Source organism: Chanodichthys erythropterus, chromosome 23 (genome assembly GCF_024489055.1).
Source record: "Chanodichthys erythropterus isolate Z2021 chromosome 23, ASM2448905v1, whole genome shotgun sequence".
NCBI classification, from domain to species: Eukaryota; Metazoa; Chordata; class Actinopteri; order Cypriniformes; family Xenocyprididae; genus Chanodichthys; species Chanodichthys erythropterus.
The window spans coordinates 7,418,377-7,435,859 of NC_090243.1; the positions used below are offsets into that span (position 1 = coordinate 7,418,377).

General features: G+C 37.9%; 1 protein-coding gene across 3 annotated transcripts in view; it reads right to left on the reverse strand.

Moving 5' to 3' along the window:
* Window positions 1-105: 105 nt before the first annotated feature.
* Window positions 106-17,483, reverse strand: part of zbtb47b (zinc finger and BTB domain containing 47b) — a 36,953-nt gene continuing 19,575 nt past the window's right edge. Inside the window, exons 3-8 of one of the 3 annotated variants that reach the window (XM_067377805.1) lie at window positions 14,177-15,459; window positions 12,034-12,181; window positions 7,456-7,571; window positions 6,441-6,585; window positions 2,861-3,165; window positions 106-915 (exon numbers count right to left, since the gene is read on the reverse strand). In XM_067377805.1, coding sequence (XP_067233906.1) covers window positions 874-915; window positions 2,861-3,165; window positions 6,441-6,585; window positions 7,456-7,571; window positions 12,034-12,181; window positions 14,177-15,459 — 2,039 coding nt within the window. In that variant the 3' untranslated portion in view covers window positions 106-873. Of the gene's footprint in view, window positions 3,166-6,440; window positions 6,586-7,455; window positions 7,572-12,033; window positions 12,182-14,176; window positions 15,460-17,457; window positions 17,481-17,483 lie in introns of those variants that run through there. The other 2 variants (XM_067377807.1, XM_067377804.1) reach the window with 2 other exon arrangements.

Sequence of the window (17,483 nt, forward strand, 5' to 3'; positions counted from 1 at the left end):
AACGAAGGTCTTACGGGTGTGAAACGACATGAGGGTAATTAATAAATGACAGAATTTTCATTTTTGGTGAACTAACCCTTTAATCTAAAACCTTGTACCATAACTTTAATATCCAAATAAAGTGCACACAAAAAAAAAGAAAAGAAAAAGTGAATTCTGTGTTAATTCACCTAGTGATAAGACATAAAGCAAGTGCTATAGAAAACTTTCTTGGGAAGTTTTTAATATTTTAATAATATTGTTAGAAAAATGAGATGAAACATGTTTAAAAATATTAAAAGGGCTTTAAAAAGATAAACATCCTCATTGTATTGAAATCCCAAGGTTGAGGACACTGTAATAAAGTAAGCTGGGTATAAGGTGCAATGACACTGAAAAACATGTAAAGAACACAAACAACATATCTACCATAAAAAGGCTTAAACAATAATCATCTGGCACAACACTTAGATTTCTACTAAATTAAAAGAGCTTTTTAAAGGTCTCTGCTCAGATTACCATTATCTTCCCAAATCATACCACTGTAATTTCAATCTACACAAAACTAAGGCAGGTTTGTTATGTTGCCTCTACTTACTCGACTTAGCTGGTTATGACCGCAATTGCAAGAAAAATGTCACAATCGTGAGATAAAACGATGCAATCACCTTTTTAATTTTTTCTATTCCATGGCAGAAACAAGCCTTAATATTTAACTGTCCATTCTGCTTTCAGAAACTTCTTAAAGAAACACGTACCATTTAAAACAACTTGCCATTACTTGCATTAAGCTGTGTTTTCTTAACCCAGAAACATGACTGATGTTAATATTTAAGATGGTAAGAAGGTAAAATTCTAGAGCTTATTCCCTATATTAAAATCTTGCAAGTTCTTTCATGAGTGCTGACCTCCACATCTCACCACATTCATTTGACTCTATAAAGAATGTAAACAAAGAAAACTGATTAAACAAAAACTGACACAGAATTTATTTACAGACTATGTATATTTATATATATTGTATATGTGTGTGTAAATATATATTTAAATATTTATATTGGATAATACCTATTATAGCTACTACGTTTTACTTTTCTTCAACTACATTTTGTCTATCTAAATCCTCTTTGACACTGGGTAAGGACATTTTTACAAATTCTCTATAAACTCTTTTCAGATTCTATGTGGCCTCTCAACAAGACCATCTTACAGCCTACACGAGTCCCAGAAGTCAAATAGTTTGCTACATAATTACATTTTTAGGGCACAAAACAATTTTCATCATTTGACTACCGAAACCTTCACTTTCTATAAGTTATTCAGGCCCGCTGTCATTAAAAATAGTGTAAAGTGGAAACAAATAAGTGAAAGCATTGACTGATTATGACTGATAAATCACTGTAAAAAAAAAATAGCTGATAAACCTGTTGTGAGTACCATAAAGCATTTCAGACATTCAACAAATATTTTTGAACCAAACATACCCTGGTGCTCATCCAGGTTTGATATTGCCTCCATGCAAATAAAACACACTCCATTTCACACTCATTCCTTCATAAGTGGTTTAGGCATTTCAGATTTTGCCATTACACATATGGCCAACACTGAGAGTAAAGTGCTCTGAAAATTGTAAAATATTATAGAGAGAAAAAAATTGCGAAAACATCCGTCTTTGGGATTTTTAAAAAATAATAAAGGTTTTCTCAAGTGCCTCTGCTACATATAACCTTTGATACAAACCAACCGTCCCACCTGTGCCCTGCACAGACGCTTCACAAAACAAACCTCTGCAAATATCAGAGGACCTCATGTGGCAAAATTTAAACTTTTTAGAATACGAAGAAGACAGGACAATATAAATACATCTACGATTAAAAATAAGGTGCTGGAGTGATTATACATTTCATATTCAGTAATAACATATAAGCTAACAGGATTTGGTTACTGCGATACATCTGGATTTGGTTATGGCAGGGGACACAGCTGCTACATGTTTATTGGCTGAAGAGCTATTTGCTAGCGTCCCACAGCGCCCTCTGCTGTGAGTTCAATACGCATTTGTATTTTGTAATGCAGCTAATAGGAATCTCCACTAGTTAGATGAAACCGACAAAGCATGAACAACTATAGTAAAAGGGTGAATGTGATTTCACCAAGTACATGTTCCTGGATCAACATCTTTGGAACAACGTTCCAATCAACCAATCAGATTTTAAGGGAACAGTTTATGTCAAGTTTAGGCTTACAACCAGGTTTAGGTGCTTCTACATCAGGTGTTATTCACCTATCATTTCCCTCTGAGTTTAGGGATAGGTTATGGCTGAGGTTAGGTTTAGCGGTAGAGTTAAGGTTAGGACTAAATTTTCCAAATATTGGTTCAAGAACATGTCTGTCTTGGCAAAATGACCATATCAAGAGCAATATGTGAAATGCAGAAATGCAGTGCTAACTGCTAATCCTGTAGCTCACAAAAACTGCATCAAACATCAACAAAAATAATGAGAACATTTGTTTTCTTTCTGTAAAACGAGAAGCTTATTTGAACAATATATAAAATATCTCTATGAGAATAAGATAAGTGAAAATTTGCACAGTTTAAAAGGAATATTCAGTGTCGCACACTGTTCAAACACCTGCCGGAAGTCTTTTAGACCTCGCTCAGCATGTTTGGAAACCCCTATGAGAGTGATTCACATTGGATGTAAATCAAAAAGCTCAAGGGAAGCTACTGCAAGCTTTGGGTTTCAGACAATAAACAATCAAAAGAACCTTAAAATCAAAACTAGTTATTACCGGAGTTAACCCTTTCAGTGGAAAACAGGGTTGGGGGAGAGGGAAGACCTACGATAGAGTGAACGAAGGGAAGCGAGAGCGACTTGACCTGGTGGAGACTGGATGCCTCTCCAGGAGGGGTCATGGGGTGGCTGGGTAACTGATTGGCTGGTGCGTCCATATCAGTTGACGTGGGCTCCAGGCCCAGAAGGTTGGTGGTATCAGATACCATGGGGTTGCTGACCTGGAAGCATTTCTCCTTGTGGGCTTTGAGCATGTTGGAGAAGCGGAAACGCTGTCCGCAGACGTCACAGGGGTATGGTTTCTCGCCAGTGTGAGTGCGGCGGTGTCGTTTCATATTGGGCCGGCTCGTGAAGCTCTTTCCACAGATCTCACAGATATATGGTTTCTCTCCTGGAACAGACAAAAAGATGTGCTTTCACACTGGCAGTTTAAAACAGGGCATGGTTCACGTGAAAAATTGGTAATGTGAAAGCTGTCATGTGGACCGCACCTGGACCCTAGATTACCTGTATGAGGTGGTCTTAGTTCGGGTTGCACTGGAACTGTGGCATGATTCGCATAACTGTGAAAACAACCTGGACTAGGGTGCAACTTGCTCAGGAAGTAAATTAACCTGCACATCCATTTTAGCCAATGACGACGACAAACACATGAAAGGGATGACAGTGGTTAGTGTTGTCAAAAGTACCAACTTCGATACTAAGTCGATACTGAAATTTTAAAAATGTGACACTTTGAAAAACACCTCTGACTGGCCATTGTGTTCATGCACTCAACATATACACTACCACTCAAAAGTTTGGGATCGGTAAGATTTTTAATGTTTTTAAAAGAAGTTTCATCTGCTCACCAAGGGTGCATTTACTTAATTAAACATACAGTAAAAACAGTAATATTGTGAAATATTATTACAATTTGAAATGACTGTTTTCTATTTGAAAATATTTTAAAATGTAATTTATTCTTGTGATAGCAAAGCTGAATTTTCAGCATCGTTACTCCATTCTTCAGTGTCACATGATCCTTCAGAAATCATTCTACTATGTCAATTTGCTGCTAAAGAAACATTTATTGTTTACAATTGTACAAAATATTTGTGTACAATATTTTTTTTCAGGATTCTTTGATGAATAGAAAGTTCAAAAGAACAGTGTTTATCTGAAATCTAATCTTTTGTAACATTATAAATGTCTTTACTGTCACTTTTGATTGATTTAATGTATCATTGCTGAATAAAAGTATTCATTTCTTTAATTTCTTTTCAAAAAAATAAAATTAAAAATTATTACTGACCCCAAACTTTTGAACGGTAGTGTTTAATGTTACAAAAGCTTTGTATTTTAGATAAATGCTGTAATGCTGTTATTTAGCTTTGCCAACATGAGAATAAATTACTTTGTAAAATATATTCAAATAGAAAACAGTTATTTTAAATTGTAATAATTTTTCACAATATTTCAGTTTTTACTGTTTTTTTAATTAAATAAATTAAGCCTTGGTGAGCAGACGAAACTTCTTTTAAAAACATTAAAAATCTTACTGATCCCAAACTTTTGAGTGGTAGTGTATGTCAGTGAATGGCTACAATAATCAACGCAAAGGAGCATTTGAAAGCGTTTGAAAGCAGGCGTCTATCAGTGGAATGGTCCGTGATAGACACCTGCTTTCAAACGCTCCCTTGTGTATCTGTGTAAACGCTCGGTAAAGAGCGTCATTGGTATCTATTTAAAACTTTTTTGAAGCATTGATCATTGTATCTAATCAAAGACATATCTGATGAGCATGTGAACACAATGGCCAATCAGATGTGTTTATGGATCCACTTAACAGCGCTCACATTTTAAATTTCAATATCGACTTGGTATCGAAGTCGGTACTTTTGACAACACTAACAGTGGTGATGATTTACTTTGGCTACGAGTGAGAGTGAGCATGCAGTGTAATCGTGTATAGTGAGTGCAATCAGAATGGCAAATGAATGGCTCCTCAAAAGAGTCAGTTTGCAAGCAGCAGAAAGCCACCTTCATGCGACGCACATACAGTATTGTACCCAAGTGTCGTTCACTCTGCACCAAATTAATAAAAAAAACACAATATATTGACCCACGTTCTCTTTTCTATCATGTGCCATGCATGTTTGTGATGACATAAGGTGAATGCAAAAATGTACCAGGGTTCTATAGAATCAAGCTGAGTGTGAAGCCAGACCAACGCTGCGGAGACAATCGCGCTCAGACTCGGACCGCAGCAAACGTGCCCAGTTTGAAAGCCCTCAGGATATATGAATTATTACCATTTTTATTTTAAATTATAAAATGTTATACAGGTGCTGGTCATATAAAGCACAGTAATATCATGGTCAGCAAACCACTTGGAAGTGGTTTTTGCACTGTGGGCAGGTGCTAAAGTCCTACTGGAAAAGGAAATCAGCATCTCCATAAAGCTTGTCAGCAGATGGAAGCATAAAGTGCTCCAAAATCTCCTGGAAGATGGCTGCATTGACTTTGCACTTGATAAAACACAATGGATAACTTCAGAAACTTCACACTAGACTTCAAGCAGCTTGGATTATGTGCCTCTCCAGTCTTCCTTCAGACTCTGGGACCATGATTTCAACATGAAATGAAAAAATTTACTTTTATCTGAAAAGAGGACTTTCGACCACTGTTCACTGTCCAGTTATTTTTCTCCTTAGCCCAGGTAAGATGCTTTTGATGTTGTTTCTGTTTCAGAAGTGGCTTGGTAGTCCTTTTCCTGAAGATGTCTGAGTGTGGTGACTCTTGATGCGCTGACTTGGCGGCTTCATTTGACTCATTGTGAAGCTCTCCCAATTGTCTGAATCAGCTTTACTTGACAGTATTCTCAAGCTTGTGGTCATCCCTGTTGCTTGTGCACCTTTGCCTACCCAATTTCTTCCTTCCAGTCAACTGCATTTAATATACTTTGTAAACAGCCCCCCCTTTCAGTAATGGCATTCTGTGACTTACTCTCTTTGTGGAGGGTGTCAATGATTGTCTCCTGGACCATTGCCAAGTCAGCAGTCTTCCCCATTAGTGTGGTTTCAAAGAACAAGAGATATCCGGAATTTATACTGTAGGGATGGTCATTTAATGAATCTCAAATGTAAATATTCTAATATTTTGAGATACTGGATTTTGGACTTTCATTAGCTGTATGTTCTAATCAACAAAAAAAAAAAAAAAAAAAAAAAAAAAAAAAAATTTTGAAATGTTTTACTTTACATATAGGGAATATAGAATATATGAAAGTTTCATTTTTAAAAATAATTTACAATAAAAAAAATGAACTTTTTCACGATATTCTAATTATATGACCAGCACCAGTATATACACATAAATAAATAATATATTAAGATTCAAGTGGCTTTACTGGCATGGTAAAAATATTATATAAATATATAAATAAATATATATATAATTAAATTGATAATAAAGTTAATATTATACAATATATTATTTTTTAAATATACAGAAATATTTACATTTGATTTGTGATTTAAATTTTTATCACCTTTTACCATTACTATTTTTATTTTCAATTATTAAAATAAAATTAATATAATTTGTAATAATATTAATTAACTGACAATTATAATATCTATTGTTGACTGTGATTATGACAGGTGCCAAAGTGGCGGTTCCTACCAGTGTGGGTCTTCATGTGTTCATCAAAGTACTGCTTCATGTTGAAGTCTTTCCCACACCACTGGCACATGAACTGCTTGTGTCCGATATGGATGCTCATATGTGACCTCAGCTGGTATTTGTACTGGAATCTTTCACTGCAGTTCTATAACATGAGTAACAGCATCAGATACAGTAGATTACAATTTACATCTATGTTCCTCTGCTTATAGATATTTCTAAGACATACTGTATATCACAAAAACACATTTCAACCAAAACATTTTAAAAAAAGAAGTGTATTAGGTTTGAAATAATAAAACTGTTAAAAATAATTAATAAATTAAAATAATAATAATTACTGGACACTGTTCAAAACGTATTTGGGCACTTTCTGGTTGTCAAATGTTAATGTAACATGTCCGTTCAAAAGTTTGGAGTCAGTATGATTTTTTTTTTTTTTGAAAGCAAATATGCATTAAATTGAGAGTAAAGATATTTATAATATTACAAAATATTTCTATTTCAAATAAATGCTGTTGAACTTTCCATTCATTAAAGAATCCTGAAAAATAAATGTATAATTTTCCACAAAAACATTAAGCAGTACAACAGTTTCCACATTGATAATAAGAAGAAATGTTTCAGCATATTAGAATGATTTCTGAAAGATCATGTGACACAGAAGACTGGCGTGATGATGCTAAAAATCCAGCTGTGTCATCACAGGAATAAATTACATTTTAAAATATATGAAAATAGAAAACAGTTATTTTATATTGTAAAAATAGTTCACACTATCACTGTTTTTACTGTATTTTTAATCAAATAAATGCAGCCTTGGTGAGCATAAGAGACTTATTTACAACCAAAACCAAACTTTTAAAAGGTAGTGTACATAATGTGCAACACTGATACTTCCACTGAGGAGACACTTGTGTGACCTTAAGCTTAAGGGAAAATGACTTTTTCTGTGAAAAAGACAAAAATGCAATACCTGAATATCTCTGGCCTACAACTGCATGAGTGAACTCACCTCACACTTGAAGGGCTTTTCTCCAGAGTGCTGGAGAGAGTGCACTTTAAGAGACATGCTGCGTTTGAAGGATTTCCCACACGTCTCACAAGTGAACGGCATGTCCTTAGTGTGAGCTGCAATGAACAACCAAAATTCACATTTTAAAAATTACATCTGCTTTCTTGTTTGTTTCTTGTTTTCACAGCAACAATTCAATCATGACAACTCTTGGATTAGTTTTAGCATGCAATTGAATATGGCAATGTTAATGTATTTGGTGTTGGCGGACTAGATCTATGCTGCTGCAGAGCAAGTATGGGCTTGTTACTGCTAACAGATACACAGACACGCTGCTGTGAGCATGTAAGATATGCTGCTGCATAAATAGACATACATAAATCCCGTAGCAGATTTAGGCAGGTGGAGCTGGGGGAGGGGGAGGGTCTCAGAGGAACTCTGATAGCGTGCTGCAGGACTAGCTTACAACAAAAAATGAACCAGACTATTTGAATGTTGAGAAAGCAATCTCATTGGCTGTAGAATCAGCAGGGGCCAATCAACTTGAGGCATGTGGTAATGATTTGATTGCATGTAAAGGACCTATCAGCTCCCCTCTAGAGTTTTATGACTGAAAGCATAATTTCATCTTAACCACAACTCAGTGTAAATTTTTAAGGTTAGCAAGAGTGAGATTGTGGCATGGTTTTGTGTATAATAAGACACACTGCATTATTACTTCATTTACTCGGTTGTCAGTGTTAGATGAACAAGTGTAACTTGTTGCCCTGCGGACAATTGAGTGGATTCTGGTAGAAGGAAGCACTTCTAGATAAGATATTTCCTCTCTGCTGTCAGGGCGGATTAAACAATACAGCCTCTGTCCTCAGCTCAGTCTGTTCTGGATGGTAAAGCAAGGTCAAAGCAGCTCTTTCCCTTGCTCAAAACAGAGCTGGGTATTTCACTATTGTGTAGGACCAAGCTCTGGGAAGATCAAGCTTCAGAAGATGAAAGTACCGTACAGTTTGAAGGCCAGGTTGTGCTGTATTACCTTTGCCTGGAGGTTAATTTACACAACAATATGTCTTTGTGCATTTGAGACGGCTGCTATAAAGCAGTGTCTTGACTGCCACCTAGCTGTGAAAAGTGGATGTATTATTTGATGTTAAAGGATTAGTTTACTTCAGAATTAAAATTTCCTGATAATTTACTCACCCCAATGTCATCCCAGATGTTTATGTCTTTCTTTCTTCAGTCGAAAAGAAATTAAGTTTTTAGAGGAAAACATTCCAGGATTTTTCTCCATATAGTGGACTTTACTGGGGTTCAATGGGTTGAAGGTCCAAATTGCAGTTTCATTGCAGCTTCAAAGGGCTTTACACAATCCCAGCCGAGGAATAAGTGTCTTATCTAGTGAAACAATTGGTCATTTTCTAAAAAAATAAATAAATAAAAATTCATATACCTTTTAACCACAAATGCTCGTCTTGCACTGCGCCGCACATTACATAATCACATTAGAAAACTCCATCTCATTTTCTCCTCCAACTTCACAATCATCCAACATTGTTGTTTTACCTTTTTTTGTAAAGGGTGTTTGACTTAGTCTTTGCACGTTCTCTGCCTACGTCACGCTTGACCTTTCCAACGTGATTATGTAATGTGTGGCGCATTGCAGAGCTAGTGCAAGATGAGCATTTGTGGTTAAAAAGTATATTCATTCATTTTTTTTTTTTTTTTTTTAGAAAATGACTGATCATTTCACTAGACAAGACCCTTATTCCTCGTCTGGGATTGTGTAGAGCCCTTTGAAGCTGCACTGAAACTGCAATTTGGACCTTCAACCGTTTGGTAACTGTTGAAGTCCAATATATGGAGAAAAATCCTGGAATGTTTTCCTCAAAAACCTTCATTTCTTTTCGACTGAAGAAAGAAAGACAAGAACATCTTGGATGACATGAAGGTGAGTAAATTATCAGGAAATTTTAATTCTGAAGTGAACTAATCCTTTAAAATGGATCCATGAGTTCATCTGTTAATGCACAATGCAGATAAGTATAAAGTACGTATAAAGATTTGGCCTGTAGCCTGAAAAGGAGGGTCTTAAATTGAACCACAGTTTGAGGTTGAATCATTTAGATGAGTTTTGTGACAAATAAATTTAATTAATAATTACAAAGAATTGGGAAGTAACACACTGAATTTACATGAAATTCTGAAGAAAAAGGACTGAAATAGTATTTTTTTTTTTTTTTTTTGCAAAACCTACTCGGTAGCACTTTACAGTAAGGTTTAATTTGTTAATATTAGTTAACTGCATTAGTTAACATTAGTCAACTTCTAAAGCATTTATTAATTAGATTAATGTGCATTAGATTCATAAAAACTGTAACAAATGTATTGTTTGTTGTTAGTTAAAGGTGATAGAGAGGATTTTTTCGTCGACTGAGAATCCAAAGACTGTTACTGAGTTTTTGAAATGAGCGCATGCGTAAGAACAACCCCCCCTCCTTTACAGCTCACTTCAAAGGAACGCCTCCCAAAAATCGTGCACGAGTATTGTAACACGAGTGTTTACTACCGGAATTCGCTGTGTCGTGTTTTTTGGATTCATTATGTCGGACTCACCGCAGGTAACTCATAATCTGCAGTTGTTACTCCTGTCTCCTGACAATAAACATTGCATGCGGTGCCTGTGGAGTGTGGAAAGTTACTGGAGCGCGCAGCCGTGCACGTCTCTCACAAGGAACGTCATGGCAGTGATTGACAAGCCAGAGGGCCAATCGTTTACGCGATTGGCTGATGTTTAAGGCCCTACTGTGACGAGCAGGGCGGGCGAGAGCAGTGAGGGAACGGCGCGAGGCCAGTGACGCGAGTGATAATGAGCGTCACCTGCGAGGTGTGCCGGCCTCGAGTCTCTCATGGAGGAGCTCTGGAGGCATAAAAGGAGGAGCGACTACAATGAAGGACGAGAGAGGACCAGGCCTGGATATTATTTTATGTTTTATTGTGTTTGTGTGGCCGGCAGACGTCCGCGAGGGTCTGCCGGCATTACTTTCGTTTTGTTCTTTGTTTATTTTGAATTAAAAGTTACGTTGAATGTTCGCCGGTTCCCGCCTCCTTCTTCCCACATTTACGAACTGTGTTACATTGGTGCCGAAACCCGGGAGGAAGGAGGGACATGCTGTCGGAGAGCCCTCGCTGCTGAGGGGGATCGCGCTGCTGCGGAGTTCGGGCAGCGCGGGAGTGAAGACCGCGAGAGGCTGCCCGAGGCGGTGGTGCTGGAGCCTTGTGAAAGGTGGGACGGAGACCCGGATGCCGTGCTCCTGGGACGAGGTGGGGTGGCTGCCGTCCAGGAGGGAGCGGAGGAGTCACCGCCGTCCGCCGTGGGCCGGAGCCTGCTGCCGTCCGCCATGAAGGGGAGGAGCAGGGGACGGGGGACTCGCTGCTGGCTGCCCTCAGCCGGAGGAGCCATCACCGGCCGCCAGGAGGCGGTCGAGGATTGGGCCGTCCACCAAGCGTCCGGTGCCATCACATGTGGCACCGCGAGGAAGAGCCTCTTGGCAGGCTGAGGACCGAGCGGCAGTGTGTCGGGGAACCGGACCAAGAATTTTTTTTCTCTTTCTTTTTCCTCTCTCCCCTCTCTCGTCCTGTCGCTCCCCTTGCTTCCGTCTCCTTTCTCTCGTCTCGTCTGTCCTTACCCCCAGGTGCTGCGGCCGCTGAGACAGGCCCCGGGGGGGAGTAAGCGCAGTCGCGGGAGTACCCCCTGGCCTGCGAGGGGCGATGGGGGTATGTGGCGACCAGGGCGGGCAAGAGCCGCGAGGGAACGGCGCGAGGCCGGTGACGCAAGTGATAATGAGCGTCACCTGCGAGGCGTGCCGGCCTCGAGTCTCTCACGGAGGAGCTCCGGAGGCATAAAAGGAGGAGCGACTACAATGAAGGACGAGAGAGGACCAGGCCTGGATATTATTTTATGTTTTATTATGTTTGTGTGGCCGGCAGACGTCCGCGAGGGTCTGCCGGTATTACTTTCGTTTTGTTCTTTGTTTATTTTACATTAAAGTTACGTTCAACGTTCACCGGTTCCCGCCTCCTTCTTCCCACATTTACGAACTGTGTTACACCTACCTTGTGCACAGATGATGTACATTAATATTATTCCTTTCAGTGCACCTAATAAATAGTCTTTTATCAGTTAGTAAAGACAGTTTCAAGTAATACTGCAAAAATGTATAAAACAAAACATCCTCTTTAGCACCTTTAATGCATTAATGAGACTAACGGGACCTTATTGTAAAGTGTTACTACGTACTCCAATCATTTGTATTTTATTTAAAAATTCAAAAAATATATATTTTTTAATATAATGTAAGGTGCATGTGTCAAATCTGTTCCTTAGACAAATTAAGCATAGCTTCAGTCATTAATCACTTTGATGACACCGAAACAAGACTGTCCAAGATATTCTTAAAAAGAAAATAAAAGAAAAAGAAAAAACTTTTTATGTTACTAGGAGAAATAAAAATTCATACAGGTTTGGATTAATATGAAAGTCAGTAAACAATGACAGAATGACCCAGTAATTGACCCAGTACTCACCAACCATGTGTTTCCTGACATGTGCCATGGTGTAGAACTTCTTTTCACAGATTTCACAAGAGAACTTCTTCTCGGCATATCCGTGGACAATCTTGTTGTGTTCGTGTAAAGACCACAGCTTTTTAAAGGCTTTTCCACAAGTCACGCACTACAAAGATCAGAGGATGTGAATGAACGGCATTAGACTAAACAGCTCTCCCTTAGGGGTTGATGGAAAACACAACAGGATTTTATCATTCTGAAAGACTACCAAGAACTGCACAAGCTGAATGAATATTGCAAAGGGCACCTCTAACTTAAAATTCATTTATAACAAATTAAACACAACAGCACAATTTCCTTAATTACACTGAATTCCCTGTAAGTGCTTAATATAGCAGAGACAAATGAGTGCTGGATGTTTTAGACCCAGTTTGAATTAGAGGTGGAAATGGCCTGGCAGACCTTCTTTAATGGCAGAAAACAGCTGTTCTCCACACCCTAATACAGTCTGTGCCTATATATCATCCCAACTCTCTGGTCTATCATTCTGCTCTGCAATATGTACTCATAGCAGAGTACTAGAAGAGAATGCACATAATCCACCATTAAACATGGTAAAATGTGTTATAAGAAGCTGATAGGTCTATACTGTTATTGGTAGATTAAAACTAGATAAACTCACCCCCATGTCATCCAAGATGTTTATGTCTTTCTTTCTTCAGTCGAAAAAAAAAAAAAAGGTTTCAAGGATTTTTCTCCATATAGTGGACTTCAACAGTTACCAACAGGTATTGCAGTTCAAATTCAGCTTCAAAGGGCTCTACACGATCCCAGACGAGGAATAAGGGAATAAACTTTAACCACAAATGCTCATCTTGCACTAGCTCTGCGATGCGCCACGCATTACGTAATCATGTTGGAAAGGCCACGTGTGACGTAGGCGAAAGTGAAAAACTCATTTTCTCCTCCAACTTCAAAATTGTCCGACATCGTTGTTTTACCTTTTTATTGTAAAGTCCGTTTGACTTCACGTTCGCTTTTGTAAACACTTGCTCGGTACTTCTGCCTACATCACACGTGACCTTCCTAAATGATTACGTAATGCGTGGTGTATCACAGAGCAGTGCAAGACGAGCATTTGTGGTTGAAAAGTATATAATTTTAATTTTAAACAGATCATTTCACTAGACAATGCACTTATTCCTCGGCTGGGATCATGTAGAGCCCTTTGAAGCTGCATTTAAACTGCAATTCGGAACTTCAACCCATTGTTAACTGTTGAAGTCTATATGCAGAATATCCTATATAGAGTCTATATGGAGAAAAATCCTGGAATGTTTTCCTCAAAAACCTTAATTTCTTTTCGACTGAAGAAAGAAAGACATAAACATCCTGGATGACATGGGGATGAGTAAATTATCAGGAAATTTCAATTTAATTAAGCGATATTAAATAATTAGTTAAATATTACATATTTTTAGCGATTAACTTGAAGTGAGCATTAGATGACGGTAATCTACATCTAAAAATACATTTAGGAAATAAGCATGGGAAATTAAATAAATAAAAAAATAATATGTGTGTGTATACATGTATATATAATTTGTAAATTATTTTTTTACTGAAATCATGTGACTTTGTACATTTTTATTTTATCTCTTATACTCACCAAGGCTGCATTTATTTGATCAAAAATACAATGAAAACACAAATTTTATGAAACATCATTACAATTGAAAATTATTCCTGTGATTCCTACTCCAGTCTTCAGTGTCACATGATCCTTCAGAAATCATTCTAATATGCTGATTTAATGCTCAAGAAACATTTCTTATTATTATCAAATGTTAAAAGCAGTTACTGCTTAATATTGTTGTTTAAACCTCAATACATTTTTGTTTTAGGATTCTTTGATAAATAAAAAGTTGCATCAATAAGAGAAAAAAAAAATCTTACTGGCCACAACCTTTTGAATGGTAGTGTATATCAGTATCAAAATATATTTCGTAGCAATATAGATTTTGTGCTACTATTGTATTATTATCATTACAAAGTCGATCCATAAGGCCGATTTCACACATGCATTTGGTGCAACTGCTTGTGTGAAATCAGCCTTACAGATCGACCTTGATAATGTGTGCATGCAGACAGGTGTGTGTACCTGTATGTTTTTCTCACAGTTTGTCTGATGGTGTAGCAGCAACTCGCTCTCCAGTAAAAAGCGCTTGCCGCATTTATTGCAGATCTGCATGCGGTTGTGTGTGACGTTCATGTGCTTCTCCAAGTACCAGCGGTTGTTAAAAATACGAGGGCACTTCTTGCAGGAAAAGTGCTGCTTTTCTTCGAGCTTCACCTTCTGCCCCAGACTCTCCTGCTCTTTTCTCCTCTTCCTCCCCTCCCCTAGTGTGGCGTCGATTAGTGTCTGTCTCATGGCGGCGTCCGTGCCAGTTGGTATTCTCGTGCCACGCAGTCTTCCCACGCTGGTGTGTCCTGTTTCTGGAATGTTGAGGTTGTTCTCTTCCTCATCCTCATCGTCCTCATCATCGCTGCAATTTTCCATCTCGTCCTTTCCTTGTTCATATTCTTCTTCTTCGTCCTCGCCAACATCTTCATTATCGCCCCGTTCCTTCCCCTCCTCTGCACCGGAAGGACTGCTGCGATGGTGAACGAGGAGGGATGAGGTACTTGAGGTGATGCTCTTGCCGTCGGACCCTTTAGAAACATTCAATGTCTGGTTGTTGAGATTGACCTCCACAATAATCTGCTCTCTGTTAAAAGAGACAGAACCATCCTGGGCTCCCGCTTCATTGAAACTGGCCCCTCCCTCTATTTTGCACAAGCCACGCCCTCCTCCACTAGCCACTCCCCCTCTGCTGTCATCATTTTTGTAGATGTGTTTGGCCTGAGGGCTGGAGTGGATGCTAGATGAATGTGTCTGAATAATTTCCCTACCGACCCCACTATCCTCTACAAGCAATGAGAAAGTACCATTTCCTTGCTGTGTGTACATCTTCTCAATCTCCTTCATCTTGTATATCTGATTGGTTGAGGCATTGCCCTGCCCGTCTGTGTCAGCCATCTCATTGGAGCCAGGTAGCTTGTGGCAGGAATCACTCATCTGGAGCACAATGGCCACCTGTAGCACTTCAAAGATGGAGATATAGATGAAGTTGTGGATCTGGATACTCAGCACCTCAAAGGCCAGGTTTATGCGGTGCAGCGGTTGACTCTGAGAGAGGAGGGCCTGGAAGCTGGGGCTGTGTTCACTCAGCACGTACTTGTGGGCGGAAAACGTACAGTGGGACACCAGCACGAAGTCCACGTCGCACAGGTGAGGCTGGTAGAGATGCTGTTCGTTCAGCCTGTCCATTAAATGAGTAAAGTGTAGCACTGCATCTTCCAGCCGAAAGAGCGCAGCAGAGGGGAAGTCAGCTGTCCTCTCCACTGTGAGATAAGACAGGAGAAAATGTATTTTAATCTTACAATACATTAGAAAATTATTTACAAATAATAAGATCATAAAGAGGACATTTGAGAAACAAAAAATAAACCTTTTAGATCTAGATTTGTATTTCTAGAACAAAGAACCAATGCAGTAAATGCAACAAGCAAAGCTTCGAAGCTTTACGAATATTTTGTTTCGAATCAGTGGTTCGGAGCGTGTATCAAACTGCCAAAGTCAGCTGAACCACTGAAATTTCGAAACACTTATGACTTAACGAAGCCTCGTTTACTGAAATCATGTGACTTTGGCAGTTTGATACACACTCCACTGATTCGAAACAAAAGATTTGTAAAGCTTTGAAGCTTCATGAAGCAGTGTTTTGAAATCACCCATCACTAGATATTGTTGATTAAAGTCATTATTTTGTTTTTTGGCACACAAAAAGTATTCTCGTCACTTCATAACATTAAGGTAGAACCACTGTACTCACATGAACTGTTTTAAATACATCTTTAGTAGCTTTCTGGGCATTGAAAGTGTTAATTAACTTGCTGTCAATGCAGGCCTCATTGAGCCATCGGATTTGATCAAAAATATCTTAATTTGTGTTACGAAGATGAACAAAGGTTTTACGGGTGTGGAAAGACATGAGGTTGAGTAATTGATGACAGAATTTTCATTTTTGTGTGAATTAACCCTTTAATGGTTTAGTGATTTAAACTTGATTCAGTGAATCAATTTGAACAGTCTGATTCATAGAATTTGATTCATAGCTCTGATTCAGTGATTCATTTGTGTCACCACTATAAAACTGTTAATGTCTGTATTATTTTATTACTATTATTATATACTGTTATAGTATTTATTAATATTTTAAATCAGATTTTATTTTTATATTTTCAGTTTCCATTTTAAATTTTGGTTTGTTATGTGCTTTCATCAATTTATTTAGTTTTTGTTTTATTTTAACTTTTTTGTTTGTTTGTTTTACCAATTTTCGTACTTCAGCTTAAATTTATTTTATTTTAGTTAGTTGCCAAGGCAAAGTTTCTAATTTTCATTTAAGTTTTTAATTTAATATTTCTATTTTAATTTCAGCTTTTTTTTATTAACTAAAACTATTAAAAAACATTTTAGATAACAAGAACATGTGATTGGTTATGTTGGTGCATGTTAGCGAAAATGATAAAATTTAGTTCCTTGTGTTAATTAGTAAAAAAATCATTTTGTGACAATCATTATTTTTAACTACATTGTTTTCTGTATTTTGTTTATTGGATTCATTTTGTTTGTACTTTTTGGTATTTAGTATCTACTTGTCAAAAAAAAGGTGGTTTCGTTGAAATGTTTCCTCCGATTTTAAATGATTTCAGATTACGTTTCAGAACAAGATATTGGTGTGTAGTCAAAAAAGTAATATATTTATATATTTTAAGCTATAATGTCAATAACTATTATTAAATTAACACTGTATAATGGCTGACCAGAAACATGAGGACATGTCAAAATACATTTTTGCACAGAACTGATTTCATTCACAGCAGCCTTGAAAACATTATCAAACAAAGTCCATCTGAGAGCGAGAAAGGCAGAAGCTACTGGAGCCTGCAGCTATGCCCTCCCTTCTGCTCCCAAGGTTGGTTTATTTTAGATCAGGAAGGACAAGGTTTCGATCTGGACAGCATCTCTTTAAAAACTCCACAGAGGAAAAGGAAAGGGACAAAGGGAGAGGCAACAAGCAAAAAGAGAAAAAGACAAACCATCTGAGAGGAGAGAAATAGAAGTATGTAAAAAAGCACATTGATATTCAGAGCTGCATGCTAACCATTAGCTTCCTCCTCCTGCGTCCTGTCTCTCAGAGTTATCATTATGCACAAGACAAAACACTGTCCAATAAACAGAGCAGGGAGAGTAAATATCAGACTCTCCAAACAATTATACGGATTAGTTACGCTGACTTTTATGTGACTAACAACAAGCAGAATTAAGAGTCTTACTTTTTATCTCTGTAAACAGGATAAGT